Source organism: Aptenodytes patagonicus, chromosome 9 (assembly GCF_965638725.1).
Source record: "Aptenodytes patagonicus chromosome 9, bAptPat1.pri.cur, whole genome shotgun sequence".
In the NCBI taxonomy this organism is placed as follows: Eukaryota; Metazoa; Chordata; class Aves; order Sphenisciformes; family Spheniscidae; genus Aptenodytes; species Aptenodytes patagonicus.
In genome coordinates, this window is record NC_134957.1 from 21,667,002 (window position 1) to 21,685,160 (window position 18,159).

The 18,159-nt window shown below is 42.4% G+C and overlaps 1 protein-coding gene across 4 annotated transcripts in view; it reads right to left on the minus strand.

Annotated features, from left to right (window-relative positions):
* The window catches only part of AMOT (angiomotin), a 60,774-nt gene that overhangs the window by 20,869 nt on the left and 21,746 nt on the right, over positions 1–18,159 (minus strand). For 2 of the 4 annotated variants that reach the window (XM_076347408.1, XM_076347407.1), the window contains exons 2-6: positions 13,084–13,250; positions 10,737–11,655; positions 3,766–4,219; positions 1,788–1,932; positions 291–383 (exon numbers count right to left, since the gene is read on the minus strand). In XM_076347408.1, coding sequence (XP_076203523.1) covers positions 291–383; positions 1,788–1,932; positions 3,766–4,219; positions 10,737–11,608 — 1,564 coding nt within the window. In that variant the 5' untranslated portion in view covers positions 11,609–11,655; positions 13,084–13,250. Of the gene's footprint in view, positions 1–290; positions 384–1,787; positions 1,933–3,765; positions 4,220–10,736; positions 11,656–13,083; positions 13,264–18,159 lie in introns of those variants that run through there. The other 2 variants (XM_076347406.1, XM_076347410.1) reach the window with 2 other exon arrangements.

Below are 18,159 nucleotides of genomic sequence, written 5' to 3' on the forward strand. Positions count from 1 at the left end.
GACAAATTATCCTGTACATTATGGGGTATACACTAATTTTACAGTTTAACTGCAAACTACATTTGCTCCAAAATCTCTAATAAATGCCATCAGATGGACTTTGCATACTGACAGAAAAGGAATTCTTGAATCCCTCCTCCTTTCTCCACTGCCAGTTTTGAACTGTCACTGCCCTGATTTCTGTCCCGGTAGAAAACCAACAGATCTGAACTACGCTAACCTGCTGCATTGTTATCCTTCCTGGGATGACCGGAGCATTTCTACTGACCCATAATGATTGCATAACTCACTTTGTGCAAAGAGTTGAGAGATGGTTTTCCGATTGTCTTCAGACCCCTCAAATTCCTTCTCCGCAAGCTGCTTATTGGCTGTCTCCATACGTTCTGCAAAATTTTTCAACAAAAGGAACACTAAGTAATTAAAAAACTTTCAAGCATTAAGTCACATCTGCTCAGGACATTTCTAATGCAAGCTAGGGAAACAGATCTCCTAATTCTACACAGCCAAAAGTAAAAAGCCTATCAGAAGCTGGCACTCACTTTTGAAATGTTTCTAATCACGTCCTTGAGAAAATATTCTCAATGAGACAAAACAGGTTAAATAAAGTTCCAAAGAAATTACTTTAAACAATTGTAACACCTAAAAAGTTTATTTTTTCAATTTTTACAAACGTTAAGACACCTTATTTTTTCCACCCAAATAAATCTCACCATGCAATTAAAAGATTCCCTTATAATTCTCCACTAAATCTTAATAGTTAGAAGATTAAATCACTGCTGTCCAATTACCTGGCTTTAGGGAAAAGTGTAAAACCCTAAGGACAGCTTAACAGTTCTGCTGCTGCAGGCCGTTAGAAATTTGTATCAGTCTATGAAAATAAGAATGAAATGTTTATGCTGTGTTTTATTATGAATGAGATTATTTAATGCAGGCCTTTGTGTACTGTCCTTCTCGATAGCACTGGGCACTGTACGGCCTTACTTCTTGGATGCAAAACAATTTCTGGGAACACAGTCTTAGTAAGAGACTAGGGGCAGCGAGAGCAGATGACACGTAGGACAATCAGAAAGCTTTCATAAAAAAATTAAACTCACAGTTTAAAAGACTGATTGCGCACCTTTAAACATCTCATATTGCAGATGTTTTTCGCCTTTCAAACTAATGCTTAAACTTTGACCCATGTTAAGGTCAAATACCATTCAACATCACTCTCCACTGCCAGCCGTCGTACTGCCTCAGCCTCTTAGCAAGAACCAGACGCTAATAACATCTCACTCTGGAAAAGGAAGGGAGATCCAAAAAACCAGATGCCTACATTGATAAGGAATGACAAGACCTTCAGGAAGAACAGACAGTCTGCAGTTTGTACGTCAGTGCAAAAGGGTCACTGGACAGGAAATAAAGTGAACATGCCTGGTGTGGGATTAGGCAGTCAGCAAAACGTCTTTCCATTTGTATAAACTGAACAAATTGTACAAATTGTGTCTAGGATATAAGACAAGAGAGAATTCCAGGCTTGCATCTGGTTTATGATATTTGGCTTATCACGTGTTTCTTCTCAGTGAGAAACAGGCTGGAAATGAGAGACTACAGTACTCTCCTAAACCTGTCTTTTCCGTACTCCCAGCAAGCGCTTAAGATTTCAGACTACTGAATATACCCGAGTATCCTGTCATATTCTAGTTGTGTCAACAGACACAGTGAATTCTGCAGCAAAACACTGTCCTGCCAAGTAAGTACAACAATAAAAAAAAACCATTGAAGAACAGAAGTTTTACTTCATTCACCTCTTAGATCCCTGTTGAAATCATGAAGCCTACGAATTTCTCCTTCCAGCTTGTTTCTCATGGCCTTTTCCAGGGCATCCCGCTTAGAGGATGATTTCTCCAGGTTTTTGTACGCCTCCGAAACTTGCTGAATTTCTGTTTCCAGCTGCAGTGGAAGTGAAAACAAGTACCTACTATTTTATCACTAACAATTCTTTTCATTCAGTCTCAGAAAGGAGATTACTTTCTCTCAAGTTTTCTTTATTGAAAGAAACCTACACCTATACATTAAGTAAAACGACAGTCTCAGGTTTGTGATAGATCCTTCTGTATAAAGAATACCAATGGTTGAAACAAAGACCTGGACTCTCCTTCCAGACTCTAGCTCTGTTTCCCCAATATGATCAGAGCATAGATATAGCAAATTGAAGAAGTGCAAATGTCATCTATTTTTTTCTAAGACTGGGGCAGTTTGGCACTACTGTTAGTTTGGGCAAAAAGCATTTATACAAATAGCTAATGCAATATCAAGTGAGTAAGTAAAATAAAACAAGAAAGGCAGACAAAACTATGCTAAAAAAATGCTAGCGGCCGATCTTGCATTACTGATGAACTCTGCAGATCTGTAATTGTTGTGGTTCAAAATTCACAATAAAACCTCCTGATGTTCTATGTTTACACTTCAACAACTTAGTTGTGCTTTTAAATATTCAGTTTACTAAATGGGGGGAGGGAAACATCTGCAGTAAAATATGTTTTATCCTTCCCTTTAGCCTTCAGTGTAAAGCTTCTCTGATCACCCACAGGAGAAGGAGATTCGCTTCTAACTCTCCTTACCAGGCATGGTTTTGCATTGCTATGGAAGTATGGATCCACATAATAGCAAACCCCATCAGCACCGTCTACAGCAAATGATCAACAGGGGGGTGGAGGGAAGTGCATTTTTATCATTCTTTCATTATCAGGAAGCTGTCAAACATTTCTCTAAAGCATTTCCTGGCCAGGAACCTTCCAAAAGAAATACAACAAAACACACACATGTCCCTGGAAAGGGGTAACATAGGGAACAAATGGGTGTGGAAAGCCACACTGGTCACCTGAACTCAAACAAGTGTTTTAAGCAGTCACACATTTTTATGGCCCTGGAGACTGCTCAGTGCAAAGAGCACAGCAAAGCCCCAAAAGTCCTAAATTGCAAGTAGCATCAGCCTTTTCACAGCAGCAAGTCAAAAGCAAAGCTGACCTGCTGCACAGCTTTAAACCATTGGTCATCAAGAAGTTATTTCTATGAGGCTGCAATGAAAATACCTCTACACATGCACGTTAATGATGGCTCTCACTGGGACTTTTTTTTTTTTAAACATTTTAGCATCACTTACTCTACTTGTTTCATAAAGCCAAAGGTGGCAAATAGCATGATCCAAAACAAGATACTAAGTTTTCCTGGAAGTTGTGTGGTATTGAGGGAGTTACAAAAGAAGCATTAGTTTCAGTCCTGCAGTCCAAATGTCTTCAATGTAGCCATAGCAGCAATACTTGTCTTGCACACTGTCCTGCCAACCAGTTTTGTAGCAATGTCCCCTGTTGTCTCCTTGAGTGACTATGGTCTCATGTCATTCCACACAGGCCCTTCCTGCAGTCTCTAAAGTCTTTTAGACTGATGGGAAAATGAAGCCTGCTGCTATCCTGGACATAAGAACACTAGCTTTAATTTAACCAAGCAAGCCAAGCAGTCAGCCTCTTCGAGACCGCTGATGAGGATGCTCTTTTGAGCATGGTCAATTAGCTGTTAGAATAAAACTGAAGGCAGAATTCTGTCTTCTGACAAGGTTAAGCTGCTGCCCAAAGGGACAGGATACAGACAAATCAATCTGCATATAAAAGACTCTAAAGTAGATAATCAATCCCTTAAGCAAGGAATGTAACAGCTGCAGATTAGGTGATTCAATTATGGACAATACTATACACAGGAGAGTGCCTGATATCCAAAAACACCCACCTTCTGCAGCCGGGCTACTTTCTCGTAACACCCATCCAGCTCCTGTCGTAGAGACCGGTTCTCTTCTGACAGGATTTCCACCATCTGCTGGGCCCTGGAAACTATAGCAAAAGGATCTACTTGCACCTGCTGATACGGGGAAGGTATCTGCTGAGCCCGGGACATTACTGAATAGGAATCGCCTTGCTGCTGCTGCGGGCCTAGGAAGGGCTGGCATAGCCGGTACAAATCTCCCTGATGGACTTGGTTTGACAAGAATGGCTGCTGGGTCCGTGGCAGAATGCCAGGATCTCCCTGGCTTGGAGTCAGAGGTTGCTGATGCTGGGAAGGGGACAGCCTGGATGGTGGCGGAGACTGAAGCAAAGTCAAAGATCCCAGGGATGTCAAGGAAGAAGTTGGGCTGTGGTGGTGAGGTGGTCTCTGTTGTAACTGCAGCTGCACATCTGGGTTCTGCCTGGAAAACAGAGAGCAGAAGCTCCATCAAAGTCATGCAGAAGATGGTGCACAAACCCAGCGACAAGGCGTGGGATGACCTGTGTAGCTCCTATGCACAGATCTTCCCACACACAAGACTCGTATGTGAGGTTTTCCTCATTTTTATAAGTTTGTTTTTAAAAAATGCTACAAAACCAAATCATTATCAGAAAATATATTCTAAGTGCACGAAGGTCTTTCCTCTTGAGTCTATTTTGTACAGAAACACTAAGAGAAACTCCATCAACAACTACTGACCAAAATTATTTTTATAGCTTTTCTCCACAGGTTATGGATACAACTGCAAAACTGAGGACTGTTAGGAATGGGCTTTTTTGTTCTGTCCTGAAATGTGCCATCTCTCATGGAGAAAACAATGAAATTTTCTTCTGCAATTCAGGATACAGAGTTAAAGGGATTGGCTAAGCTCTATGTTAGTATGCCAGCACCACTGACTCGAGCTTTCTGAAATATCAACCAACAAGCTGCAGCCTGGTCAAATGAGACAGTTAAAGGATCTGAAAACCAACCTAAGAGTCAGAAGCAGCCTTTTGATTCAGAACCACCCTCAGTCCTATGTAGTAGGTATGTTTACTGCTCCTAACAATAACCTCTATAGGATATCAAAGACAGATCTAACAATCTGTAACATGCTTGAGTCTATCACAGAAATAACTCCAAGCTACACCAGCTCACATCTCCCAGGTGCTGGAGATCCCCAGCTCAACTTCTGCTGTATTAGCCAAGTAAGAAACCTCTCTTAGAAGATTGTGTGGATTTATCGTGCTTGGATGACCTCAGGAGGCAGCTTTTGCTTCCTCCTCCAAAGACATTCAACCTTTAACTTCTCTGGATGTTCTTTATTCTTAACAGTTGAAGTCACTCCCCTCTCCATGCTGCAGCCAGTCTCTTTTTAAGCACAGACCTCAGCCTGGTGCAGACCCAGTCTGGCAGTTTAACGTGTTCTGAAACACTCCAGTTCTTCTGATTAAATTTCCCACCCTTCGGGATGCAGTTCAACCCTGCAGCTGGAAAAGCACATACTATTGTTCCACCTGGCCATAGCTGCTACAGAATACCCCCACGGTTGTCTGTGTTCACAGGAGGGACCCTATGCGCTTGCACTGCTGAGTGCAGTAGGGGTACTGGATGTACAAGACAGCCCGCAGCATAGCTCTCCCACCACGCCAGGAGCTTTAGTGGCACGTCAATCGACAACAGCAAGCATGAAGCTGAACTGGGAACTAAAGGGTTACACAACGGGCTTCTCATCCGATGTGCAAACACTCAGCATCATCCTTCCTGTTCTCTGCAGAAAGAACGCATCAACTCTTCATACCCATCCAAAGAGGAAACGTCTGCATTACTCACATCTGGCTGGCAGCGCATGTAGGAGTTCATACGTTCTCAGCCCAGCGCAGGGTTCGCTATTTCAATATCATGCATCTTGTATCTCATTTTCCCTGCTTTCCAGCAGAGAAGGTACATAGAAATCTCCAAGCTGATGCTCAAATTCCTTAACAGGGAAACCAATCTAGCCTTTGTCACTTAGGGAAAAACAAATAATTACTGCTCTAGTTACTGTTTCTCTCTTTCTCACACTCAAGTGACTGTGGTCCCTGTCAGCAACATCATTTCAGGAGCTGTATTTCCCCAGAAATGATCATATGCAGCATGAGGATCTCATGGGTCATGCAGAAGAGAGATGAGCAATTAATTTCCTCAGGAATGTTCAGTTTAGTAGCAGCAATTTGGTTCCTCCCCTCCTGGGAGGTCAGCTCTACTTATCATTGCATTTATTTCACTACCTTTATTTGCGAGTTCTCATAATGAAGAATGAGGCAAAACGGTCACATGCCATGCCCAAGGTCGTTTGGTTTGTCTCAGGTAGTTTCCAGCTCCTTTCTTAGCTCACCCAGTTATGTGCAGAGTTAAAACTTTGCATCTTCAGAAAGCACTCATCTCCTTGAGCTTATTCTTTACCTAATGTCATGCACCTCTGTTTTGATGTTATAATCAATTAGGGAATAATCTTGCTGTGACATGTAATCTATGATGACCTACAGAGGTCAGATCAAAAGAGAGACGTTGCCAGTCTGCCTCATGGATGCAAAAAAACACCTTCCCAATTTTGAACCTACAAAATACTCTCTTCCAGTCTGAAAACAACCTGAAGCAGTTACTCAAAGAGACTGACTTCGCTGATCTCAGTGTTAATATTATAAGCCTAATGAGGACTATTTACATGCCAATGTTAACAATTTGAGCTATTTGAGTAAAAGCATCTCGTTATTCTGCCATCAGAGACGCATGGGCAGAATCTTGCCATTTCCGCAGGACCTGAGCACTAATGAAAGGAACACAAAGATGGCCAAAGAAAAACAACAGCAGCAGCTAAATTCTGAAGGGACAGTCTTTGTACTGACATGCCTGGTAATGACATTTTTTTAAACCTATTGTAAAGAACAACTCTAGGAAATCATGGCTGAGTATTTCTAAACCAGATACATTTCCAAGATTTTCAGCATCTTGGCAGTCACATCCAAAGCCTCTCACATCTTGAAATTATACCAATCTTGTGGGTTCAAGCTACAACATGAGAGCTGGGAGCCTCTAGTTCCGCTGCATTACCAACAGCATTAGAGCTTCCAAAATGTCACAAATGCGTTTATATTCCCAGCAAAATGAGATAACGCAACTGGGGTAATACATCCTGTCTTAAAAAAAAAAATTTAAAAATCCTAGTAACCTCACAGTGGCAACTAGACTTTTTAAGATCTTGTATGCAAACTTTTACATACTCGTTCAAAGAATTTTTTAGTATCCCCACTACTTTCAGTTTTGGCTTATAAAATACTTATATATATTTTGTGGGTTCAAAATACCTGGCTCTGAGATCCCTCAGATTAACATGAGAATTGCGGAATTTTTTTCTCTGGTAAACCAATTTTGGACTGAGAGATTCAGAAAGGTAAATGAACACAACCGGACTTTTCAAGATTGTTAAGCCAGACTGCAAAATTTTAAGGTACAAATCACTACTGGGGTCACCTAACACAATTGCTGATAGAATGGTAGTAAAAACTTTCCTCCATGAGAGAATCAGTCCTCAGGTAACCCTGCAGTAGTAATCAAAATTATATCCGAACTAACCACTTCATGCAAAAATGCAGGGAGACTCTCAAAATACATGGAAAACAAAATCATGCAATCTCCTTCCATTTGCCTCAGTGTCATAAAGACCTGAAAACTTCAAACGCAGGAAAAAAACTCAGAGCAATAATTCCCACAAGTGTTTAAGTTTGAAAGCTTAACTTTAAGGGCCACTTCATTCTGAAGACTGTATCATGCAAGAATCTCTGCTTCCCTTACAGTCCCTGGCACGTATCGGAGAAACACGCCATGCAGGCCAAGTACAAACCTGGATTTATGGCTCTGCAACTACAAGGGTCACATTAGCTTTTAAGTTATGAAGACAGAGATATGGAGTGAGGGCAGCTCTGCAAGCAAACCTAGCCATCAGGAGTCCTGAGGCTGCCAGGATTGCAAACATCAAGTCACGCAGAAGATCTGCGGGTAGAGCAACAAAGTAGGGAGGGCAGAAGAATGAAGAGATCAGGAAAGGTCTCTGGCTCATTAAAATTTTTTCTGCCTTCCCAGCTTCTTCTGCCTGTTTCACGTTTAAGCAGCTACAGTTGCCCTCTCTTCCCCAGCCCTCCTGCACAAACCGGGAAACGCTGACTGCAGGAGGGAGCAGACTCCGCTTGATTAGGCAGCTGAAATCAAACATGCATTTTTGTTCTGCTTCCTAGTCATACCTGATTATCCCCCACTTTGATGCTGCTCAGGGGAACGCAGTGCACAGAAGTGATTTACTAATTATGGGACAAATTCTGCAGGCCGCTTTCTCAAAAAGTTTCTGTGAAGTCAATAGGATTAATCACCACAGCAAGAGCTCAGTCATTTGGGCTCCGAACAGGGGATGGCGCTTGAATCAGGGAGACAGTGAGCTTCCTCTGCACCCAAAACCATATCAACACGAGCCCCTTCTCTTGCTGTTCTGCCAAAGGAGACCTTGCAACCCCACAGGACACTGAGCCCAAGGCACCCATCTTCTCCTCTTAGACCTGAAGGTTTGTTTTCATCACCAATGCTAAAGTGCAGTTGAGATATTAGGGAGAGAATAGGATTTTGGAGCTTCACATGCAGCCAGCCCTCTTCTGAACTTCCTTTAAAATTTCCAAATAACAGCACAGATGCCTCCGGCATGCCCAGTATTTACATTAAACCACCATCATTACGAACATATACGTGTTCCCAAACTTACACCGCCCAAGAGCAGGTGAGGCAAACTGTTTGCAGACTGGTTTAAACTTACCACACAGCCCATTCCTTTCCCAGACTGGGGAGGGTGAAGCATGAGAATGCTGTGAATTCCCCAATGTTTATCTTGCTCAACGAGTTTTATTTAACCGCATCGTTAGGTCACCCTCAAATTCCCCTGAACAATGAGGGGAAAAACCCGCAGAAAAGGGTGTGGCTTCATGAGCAGAAAGAAGGGGCTTTGTTTCCTTGACGCACAATTCAAAAAATGCACACATTTACCAATCCAAATTAATCCCGATAAACACAGAGCTGCAGCGTAGGAAAACTGGAGTCTCTGAAAATACTTTATCAGTCCAGCAAAGACACTCGTTAGCACTGCCTGGCGTGAGGCAAACGCGCTCCCAAAAGTTGTATGCCTTTAAAATCCTCACACCATTACCCAGCTGCACCTTTAGTAACACAGAAGGTTTCTTGTCTAAATGACAGTTTCTCTTAAAGTGTGTGGGAGAGGGAGGGGAATAGAGGACTCGCTCCCTTCCTTTGCTACGCTGCTCTGTAATTTATGGATTAGTCTTGCAATTGTTCTACTGCTACAGCATTTGCTTGCAAAGGAAAGCTCTTCTCTGTGCAGCTATTTAGGTTAAAAAGTAACCTCATTAGATTCCCAATGCTTTGAAGACAAATTTCAGTTGCTTCCCCTACTGGAAACCTTGCCAGCTGAACCTTTCTCCTCCCCCTCCTTCCCCCCCCTCCATGTTCTTTCAAAGCAGCCAGGATCCATCCAATACAGACAAAAATCACCCTGTCTAGAGGAGCTGACTGTTGGCATGTTTTCAAATACCTCTCCCTTAAACAGCAAGCAGGCTACGTCTCAGATTCACTATATATAATATTATGAGTATTTCTGATGCAGCATAACCATTAAGGATCTGTTTCCCTTTCCTGTGTGCACAGAGATTTGAGGCCTTTGAATTTCCAAAAACATTTGCAATGAGCTTCTACAATCATTACCCCCCCTAAACCCTTTACTTCCCCTTTTCCTGGCCTCTTTATTATTTATTTAGCCAGATCAAAGGGCCTTTTCATCAGGCTTGTATGCTGCTGAAGTCATTTCAGATCACAAACAATGGTGGACAAACTCTGAAAATAGCTCCCCATAGGACTAGGAAGGTTCTGAGCAGATTCAAACTCCCCAAAGCTCAGACTCTGTTCCCAAATACAGACTGGTTTCTTCCTCACGCTCCCCTCAAAACACTATACAATATGTGCAAACACAAATACAGAGACCTCACCATTTACTTATGTAGCAACGCCCCTCCTGTTGCTCCTTTGTATTACTCTTTTAGCTTCAAAATGAGGCCAAAATCATTATACCAAATCCCACCTGGTCTTGGACAGACATGAGATGATAAGGAAACAGGTAAAGTAAAGCCGTATTTTTAGCCCACCTGAATAAAACAACTTCTTCACCCACACGGACATCAGTGTTTGGCTCAAGCCAAATCTGGCTCCTTATCTAGAGGAAACCAGAACAGGCTGAGATTTCAAATGATGCAAGGAAAATTAGCGAAAGCTAAACAAGCAAGTCTGGGATGAGGCACAAAGCATGCTCCATTTTCCACTCCAACACTTTGGTCCACTGAAAATGAAATTTGAAAAACTCTAAAGGAAGCTCAGGTGATTTTTGTTACCTGCACCATTACTGCTTTCATTTATTTTCTCCTTTCCTACGTAGCATTTAGATGCAGTTTAAACCTAAAAAAATTCTTTTGTCTGGGCAGATGTAATTAAGGAACAGCTTAAGTCTTGCAGTAAGTAACTGCAAGTTTCTACGGTGAATCACACCATAACCTTGGCTTTTGTAGCAAACCTTTTGTAAGGCTCTGGAGCCTCAGCATTAAGCTTCCCCACGCCATAAAATCAAGCTGGCTTGTTTTAGGGTTTTTTTTCGTTTGTGTTTTTTTTTTTTTAAAAGAGTCAGGCCTCTCTAGGTAAGCTACTGAAACAGGTTACAGTTCTTCCAGACACAGTCTGTAGCTGAACATCTCACATAATAAAGATGGGATCCTTGCTGAAAGAAAACTTGCCTCAGGAGTGAGGGCAATGGACTGAGTCTTATACTGTCTTTCCTTACGTGGCTGTCATGGAGTTTGTTTTAAGATCTTGCTTACCTGACTGACCCATACTCGGGGGGATGTTGATACCTCATCATAGGCCCATCAGATCGTCCCTGCTGGCTCATACGATGATCACTATAAAAATGTCCCGAGTCCTGAGGTTTGCAGTTCATAGACGGGGTGGACACATTTTTGTAAGGATACTCTGGAGGAGGACCCCGCTGCTCCATTCCTTTCATGTTGGGCTGGGAAGGGGGCTGCACTGAGTTCTTGTAGAACTCATTGGAGCCAGAATTTTTATAAGGGTCGCTGGACTGCTGAGGAGAAAGTGGAGAGAGGGGGGAGAGCGGCGCGCTTGTGACAGGCGCGTGGGCCTTGACACCGCTGGTGGCCAAGGACAGCTGCATCAGCCTCTCGCTCAAGGAGCGGACGTGCCCTTGCTTGAGGTCCTTAAGTCCTTCATCCTGGTGGACCTTCCCTGGGCTCACCCGCTGAACCGTGGGCCGCCCTTCAGTCCTCATCTTTTGGTTGGTGACCCCTGTTACATAAAATGCTGCCCCAACACTAGCATGCGGCTGGCCCCTGAAATACTGTGACTGGACTTTGGCTTCCTCATAGGTCGGGAGATCCTCACTGTTCTGAAGTCGCGGGGAGAGCTGCTTCTCCATGATGCTGTTGTCCACCTGTATCTCCTGGCCCTGGGGCTCCTGACGGGCAGCATGAGTCACAAGCTGGTGGTCCTGGGAGCTCAGCCCTTCGTTCTGAGATGCTGGACTCCCAGTGCTGTTGAAAGGGGGGGCATTTCCTGTGGCTTGCTGGTGTAAGGCAAGAAGGTTACGGTTGTCATTTGGGTTTCCGTATCTGAGCTGCTCCTGCAGCAGGCGCTGTAAAACTGTCGTAGCTGCTTGCTCTTCTGAATTCCTCATCTCAAACTGTGGTGCCTTTTGGGTGGAATGTAAAAGCTGCCCTTGACCTAAGGAAAGGAGACACGGTTATTAGCGCCTGAGTGGATCAAGCAAGAGACATTTAAGAGCAATGGCTTGAAATACAGAAAAAAAGCAGGTTAGATTACCAAAGGTTCCCATAACAATGGGGGTCATTAAGGCCCTTGACCTAAGACGGACTTGCATGCCAGGGGGCAAAGCCTCAAAAGGTGATGAAAGGTGACTTGCAAGTTTATAGGAATATCAATCGACTGCAAGCTGTAGGGATGCATGCCGAATACCTCAGACAGCAAGGCTGCTTTCAGGCAGAAAGGAGACCTGTAATTCACAAGATGATGGTAAAAATGCCTAAGACCTCTTTGCTTTACAATTAGGGCTACCAACAGTGAAATACATTTCCCATATTTCCAGGAAGACAAGGATTAAATGGTGAAATCAGCAATTTGCCAGTTTTAAGGAAGAAAGAAAAAAAAAAAAAAAAAAAAGAGAGGCCTATTGAGATAGCATATGGTTCAAAGGAAGTAAAAGAAATCTCTTAGCTTAGATCATTTAAAGCAATTAATGGATACCTCGTTACCCAGCAGGTTTTTAGAGTTATGAAATACCCAGAGTGAGATCAGCACCTAGTCTCCCTGCTGCAGAAAACACTACGTACTGGTGCAAGTGAGGACTCTCTAACTTCCTGCTATACAAAAGCAACCAATCCCCACACATCTAAATATCGTCAGCTGAATGCATGCAAAGGCAAGAGGAGGAAAAAGAGTTGTCTGATCTCTGAGTAGCAGGAAAAAACACTGTGTACCAATGAGAGAAACACAAAGAGCCAATGTCAAGCACATCCTAAGTACAGATTAAGCCAGTGACCAACAGTGATTACACTTCGCTCAGTCTCCCAGTGGAGTCAGGAATTTGTCATGGAAACTCAAGCCCATTGGCCTTGCGAGAGTTGAAATATCCCAAATTAATGACACCTTTGAGACATTTAACTAAAAGCAGAGCTACTTTTGAGCTGGAACAGTTCAGAATAGAGAGTATGCTTTACTTGTTGGCTAAGCTGTGGCTCTGCCCTGACAGCAGAACGCACGTTGGTATTCCGGCACTTTGACACCTTTTTTCTGTATAACATTGTCCCTTAGCAAAAGGTAACTTGCTCCCAACAGCTTGTTCCGTGGCAGAACCAGCGATGGACTGCAGGAGTCGGGAGACCTGAAGGGTCTGCTTTGTTCTGTGTTTCCACAACCACCCAGTTTCCTCCCTCAGGCCAGCCTACCACAGGAGTCTACCCCTGTAACACAAGGCCTCGACGCATCAGGCAGACAGAACCCTTCTGCAAACGTTAATGAAGAGAAAGTTAAAATCCACCTCATCCCAGGCTGCCTCACCAAACTAGGAATTCAGGCCCTGTTAACTGGCCTGGAACACGATTCTTCTGAAATCCTATTTGAAGTGGCACATACCTATTTCCTTCACTTTGACTTCCTTGGTAAGGACGAGCAGTTCTGCCACATGGGCGACACACACACAGCCTTCCTCCCGCAAGTCCAAAATCTCCACTCAGAGATGGCTTCAGTCTCCTCTTCAGTAGGCCAGATCACTTGATACTCTCCTCGCTTCCAAAATAATTCTGAGGAAAGCATTGAAAACATCATTTTAATCAGCAGATGAGACCCTAGAAATAATAAACCTTGGCCCATATTTCAGATTTTTCTTTTGTAGCTTCTTGTTTTCTCCCAGAGCCCAACAATTTTGATCCCTTTAGGATGAATGAACCCCCCTGTCCCTAGCAATCTACTCCAGCTGCTGCTTTAATCATGGCAATTTCTGCTCCAAGATTAAATGTTGCCAAGTAATGCTCTGTCCCATCTGTGCCTCCAAGTGAAACAGTGATTAAAACCCGCTAATTCTTTAACTCCATTGTTTTATTTTTTTGCTAAGAATGAAAGCTGCAGCACAGATGATGATACCCTGTAATTATGGCTCCTTTTCCAGTGGTGCTGTATATTTCAAACTATATCAGCAGAAATCCTTTGATGAAAGGTGATATGGTTAAATGCTTTATAAGCTTCAACAAATCATGCCTCAGAAATGACTGTGAGAATGATCAGTATACGAATATTGGCTTTGTTTTACAGGCTGGGAAAGTGAGGGGAAGAAAAGGACACTGACAAAGTATATGCCAGAAATATATTGCAGAGCACAGCTCTAATTCCCAAAACATTCTTTAATTACGTTACTTTTCCCTTTCAGAATATGAAGCACTAAAGAAACTTTAACCATTGAGGGGACAATCAGGAGAACATAGAGAAATTGTATTTAGGCGTGTTACTCAAGAAACAGTTAAATCTACTACTAAAGGTGTCCTAAAGAAAAAGGCAAACAACGCAAAAGTGGAACATACTTGCGCATTCGGTGTGCTTATACTTTAAGGGCAGGCAATTAAGACAGAACTAGTGAAATAAAAAATATTTATTGAGATGTATAATTTAACTTAATTTCCTGGTATGTTGCAAAAAATAAAGTGAACAGATGTAGTGAAGGAATGCAGACGTGGATACTTCTGTCTCTGTCTTATTATGGCACACATCCACACCCAACAAAAATTATCTCAGATCTGCAAGTTAAATACTTGAGGTGTCAACAGCAATTTCAAGGCACATGAACAATATCTAACTAGGGAACAAGGCTGTGTTGTGTGGTATGGTACTTCAAGATGGTGGTTGAAAAAAACATCTAATGTCAAATTCTTAACTGGTGACTTAGCTGGAGAGGGATATATTGAAAACAGCTGCCAGCAAATATGCAGTAAAGAACCTTTAAACCAGGCATTAAGATAGCAGATAACTAGAGCAATTTCTAGTCTCTTTTCCCAGTGTTGCACAACAGAAGTTAAGGATTCCTTGTCCCCCTCATACCAGTATCATCACTGACTCTTCTTTTTTTTTTTTTTTTTTTTTTTAAACAAAGTTGCCCTAAGCAACCCTTTTTATTAGAGCATAAAAAGGCTTTTATTATGCAATATGATGCTGCCTTTCCACCCAAAGATTTCTTTTGTCTCAACTGGAAAAATCTAAGGCGGGGGGGCATTTATTTTTTTAATACAAAGATATAACCCAGCTTGAGATTCTGCCTCTCTGCCTTAAAGATTTTTCTCAACAGAAATTCAATCTGTGCATGTTTAGCTCCTTCAAACGTTCAAGGAAATAATTCTGTATGCAACCATTTCACACACAGAATTTCACTTCACAGCAATACAAGCTTATTCTGCTGATCCGATGAAGGGAGGGCACAGTTCACACTGAAAGTATTTGCTGGAACTGAATACTACTAATTTTAGTGTGGATGTAAACTAGGAATCAGCCTGGAAATCCAAAACAAAAGGTGGACTGAGATACAATATGAAGATATTCTGGCCAACAAATCCACTTTCTTTAAATACCAACTGTTAGCACTAAGCCTATTTTTTGCAGTTTTATCCCATTATTTTTAATTAACAAAGAAAATCTTGTGCAACTAACTTGGGTGGCAACATTCCTGGAATCTGCTTTCTGAGTGAGCTGGAAACACAAGGCAGAACCAGTGAGTTAACTTTTATGTAATGAAACACAAAAATGAACAGTACAATCGGTACTGAAGCCCATGTGTTATTTATTTGGACACCAAATTCTATTTGTGTTAGGCTCTTCCAGCATTTTCAGTGTGCCAAAGATGGAAATTAGTGAGGTGCACTGGAAAAGTTGTTATGATAGAGCTGGAAGGAAATTGGAATAGGTTCTGTAGACATTTTCAGCAGACATATTTGGGGGTTTAGCCTAAATCTATTACAATGGATAGGGCTGAATACAGACTACCAACAACTCTGCAAAACTGTACTGGCTTATGGATTGGATGGTGCACTCTTCATAACCACAAAGCCTAGAAACACCTTGCTTTTCAAGTGGAAAATTCAGCTTTAGACCAATTCTGTTCTAAGGAACCACTATGAGGTAGATTTCCCAGGCTGAACCAATTTCGCAGTTTGTTCCTGAGCATCGTAGCTCTATCATCTTACTACCTTATTCTAACTTCTAGTCTGAAATTATTCATGGTAACTTTACATCTGTATGTTCTTGAGCAAAACATCAGAGTCTAGAACTGGTAGAACTAACACAGGAATTGCAAATAGTGTTGCACGTAACCATGCTGAGATCAAGAATGGGCATAAAAGGGGAGGTAGCGTAGGTACTATTTAAGGAAGAAAAGACCCATGTTTGCAGGGCATCGTGTAAAAACTCAGTAGCTGAGGCTTCTGTCTTAAACATCATGTAATTATGCACAGGAACCTTGCCAGTCCCTCATGAGGAAGAAAGACTAATGAAGAATTTAAAACGATAATACTGCCAGGCTGTAAGGAACCAAAGCAGCACATTTCTGTGCAGCATGCAAATATTTTTCAGCATTATAAAAATAAACAAGCTTAGACAAGTGAGCTACTCACCACTGTTTGATGGGTGGCTATAATGCTATAGCTCAATTAACCTGCATGGAGCAATAATAACCTCACAAGCAAAGAGAAGCATCTTTCTTTAGCTTGTGAAACTAAGAGGAATGCAAGAGTCCCTCTGAAGACAGCCTGTACATACTTGCCCAGAATTACTGCTTAGCCAAGAAGCTAATTAGCTTACGCATCAGGTGGGATGGGAACAGGTTCACCACCCCAAAAGGGCTGAGTACAGTTAAGCACTTTCAGTTTTACTACTAAATTTTGTGTCACTCATACACAAAACAATCCAGTGACAGTGACAGACTTCAAACTCGAGCAGGAAATTTTGCTAAGTAATTCTGTGTTTTTCTTAAAAGATGTGCATGTGCATGTGCATAAGCAGATGATACTGCTTATCCTGGTCGGCAACAGGTGATGGGATGCTATCAGTTAGATGAAGTCTTAGGCTGTTTTTTTAGGCGCAGAGTTATTTTCAGACATACCTGCACACTGCAACAGAGGAGGGGAACACGAAACAGAGATAGCATAGAAAGGACTGGCTGTGAAGTCCCCGAGCAATCGCAGAGACCAGCTCACATGCTGAGTCACCCACTGTTTAATACAAATATGGCTTTGCTACATGGCCTACGCAAAACCCAGCAGGCTGATCCCCAGATCCTGCAAAATTCACTTAACGTGAGTGTCTATAAGACCACTGGAAACATGGCTATTCTGCACACACACTCACTTTGAAGTGGCTACGAGCACCAGACTCACAAGGGCGAGGTCCAAAATTATTTCATGAATAGTGCAGGTTATCACTGAATGCTCTTCGTTTTATTTCAGCCCTACCCAAGGAGAAGGAAGGGAGAGAATACACGCTAGGAGAGTCCTTGAGAATAAAGATTCCCAACGTCTGGCGCCAACACCCAAACCTGCAAGGCGGCACACAATGAATCCCAGAGTTGTGATAGCATTTTAGCACCTGCTCCTAACCAAAAGTGGGTTTCAGACTCCAACCATAAACACTTCCCTAGCTTTCATTCAACCATCCCGTCCCTACTTGCCTAGATCTGCTGACTGTGGCTCAGGTGATCCTGGAGGGTGGCACTGAGCAGGTGCATGGAGCAGTGCCAACATTACTCATCTTCATACCAGAAGGACAGAGTCACCGGGCAAACAAGAAAATCTTCCTTCTTTTAGCTAAAAACAAGAACAATGTCACCCGGAGGGGTGCAAATAATATGCATACCCATTATATTAGATCATCAGGCAATTATAGCGAGAGGCCACCAGAACACCTGAAGATTGATCACGGTTCTAACAACTCTCCGGGCCAAACCGAGTCCACCTTCAGCAAGGACTAGACTGCCTCGCCGACAGCCACTAACCATTCTCCTCAAACGCTCATGGTATTAGGATTTGGGCACAGAACAGCACAAGAAGGCCTGGCAGGCCTGAAGAAAAAGCAGCAAGTCATTTGGTCTGGCTTGAGATAAATAAGTCAAGACATCAACATAGGAAGACCCCCCCCTAAATAACATCTCTAAGGAAAAAACTGGAAAGACCTTACTTGACCTTTGAATTACTGCTCCCTCACTATAAAGTATCAATTTCTTCACAGGGAAGTACCTATAATCTTCACCAACATAATTTAGGTTTTATATTACAAAGGAGAAGAAAAAAAAAAAAAAGAGAAGAATAAACACTTACAGAGCCTGGTATAAATAGGAATGCTTCGTGGCTTTTAAGCATTTTGATAAGAATGCTATGGAATTTCAAGTTCCTCCATAAAATTTCAAAAGTCAGAGGGGCAGGAGGATTTATTCTGAATATACTGGTCTAATAGCAAAACCAGTCTAGGCATATTCATCCAGCTGTTTTTACTGGGAATATTTCCACGTGAATACATCACACCATTCAGTTACTTAAACTGTTATGCAGCACTACCAAGCACTACTCACACATCCGCAGAGAGACAACCCTTTAGTGGCATGTACTGCAATTTCTGCATATTTAATAAAGCACTAATTCCAGGACAGGCGATGGGAGCTCTGCTACTAACTTCATAAAG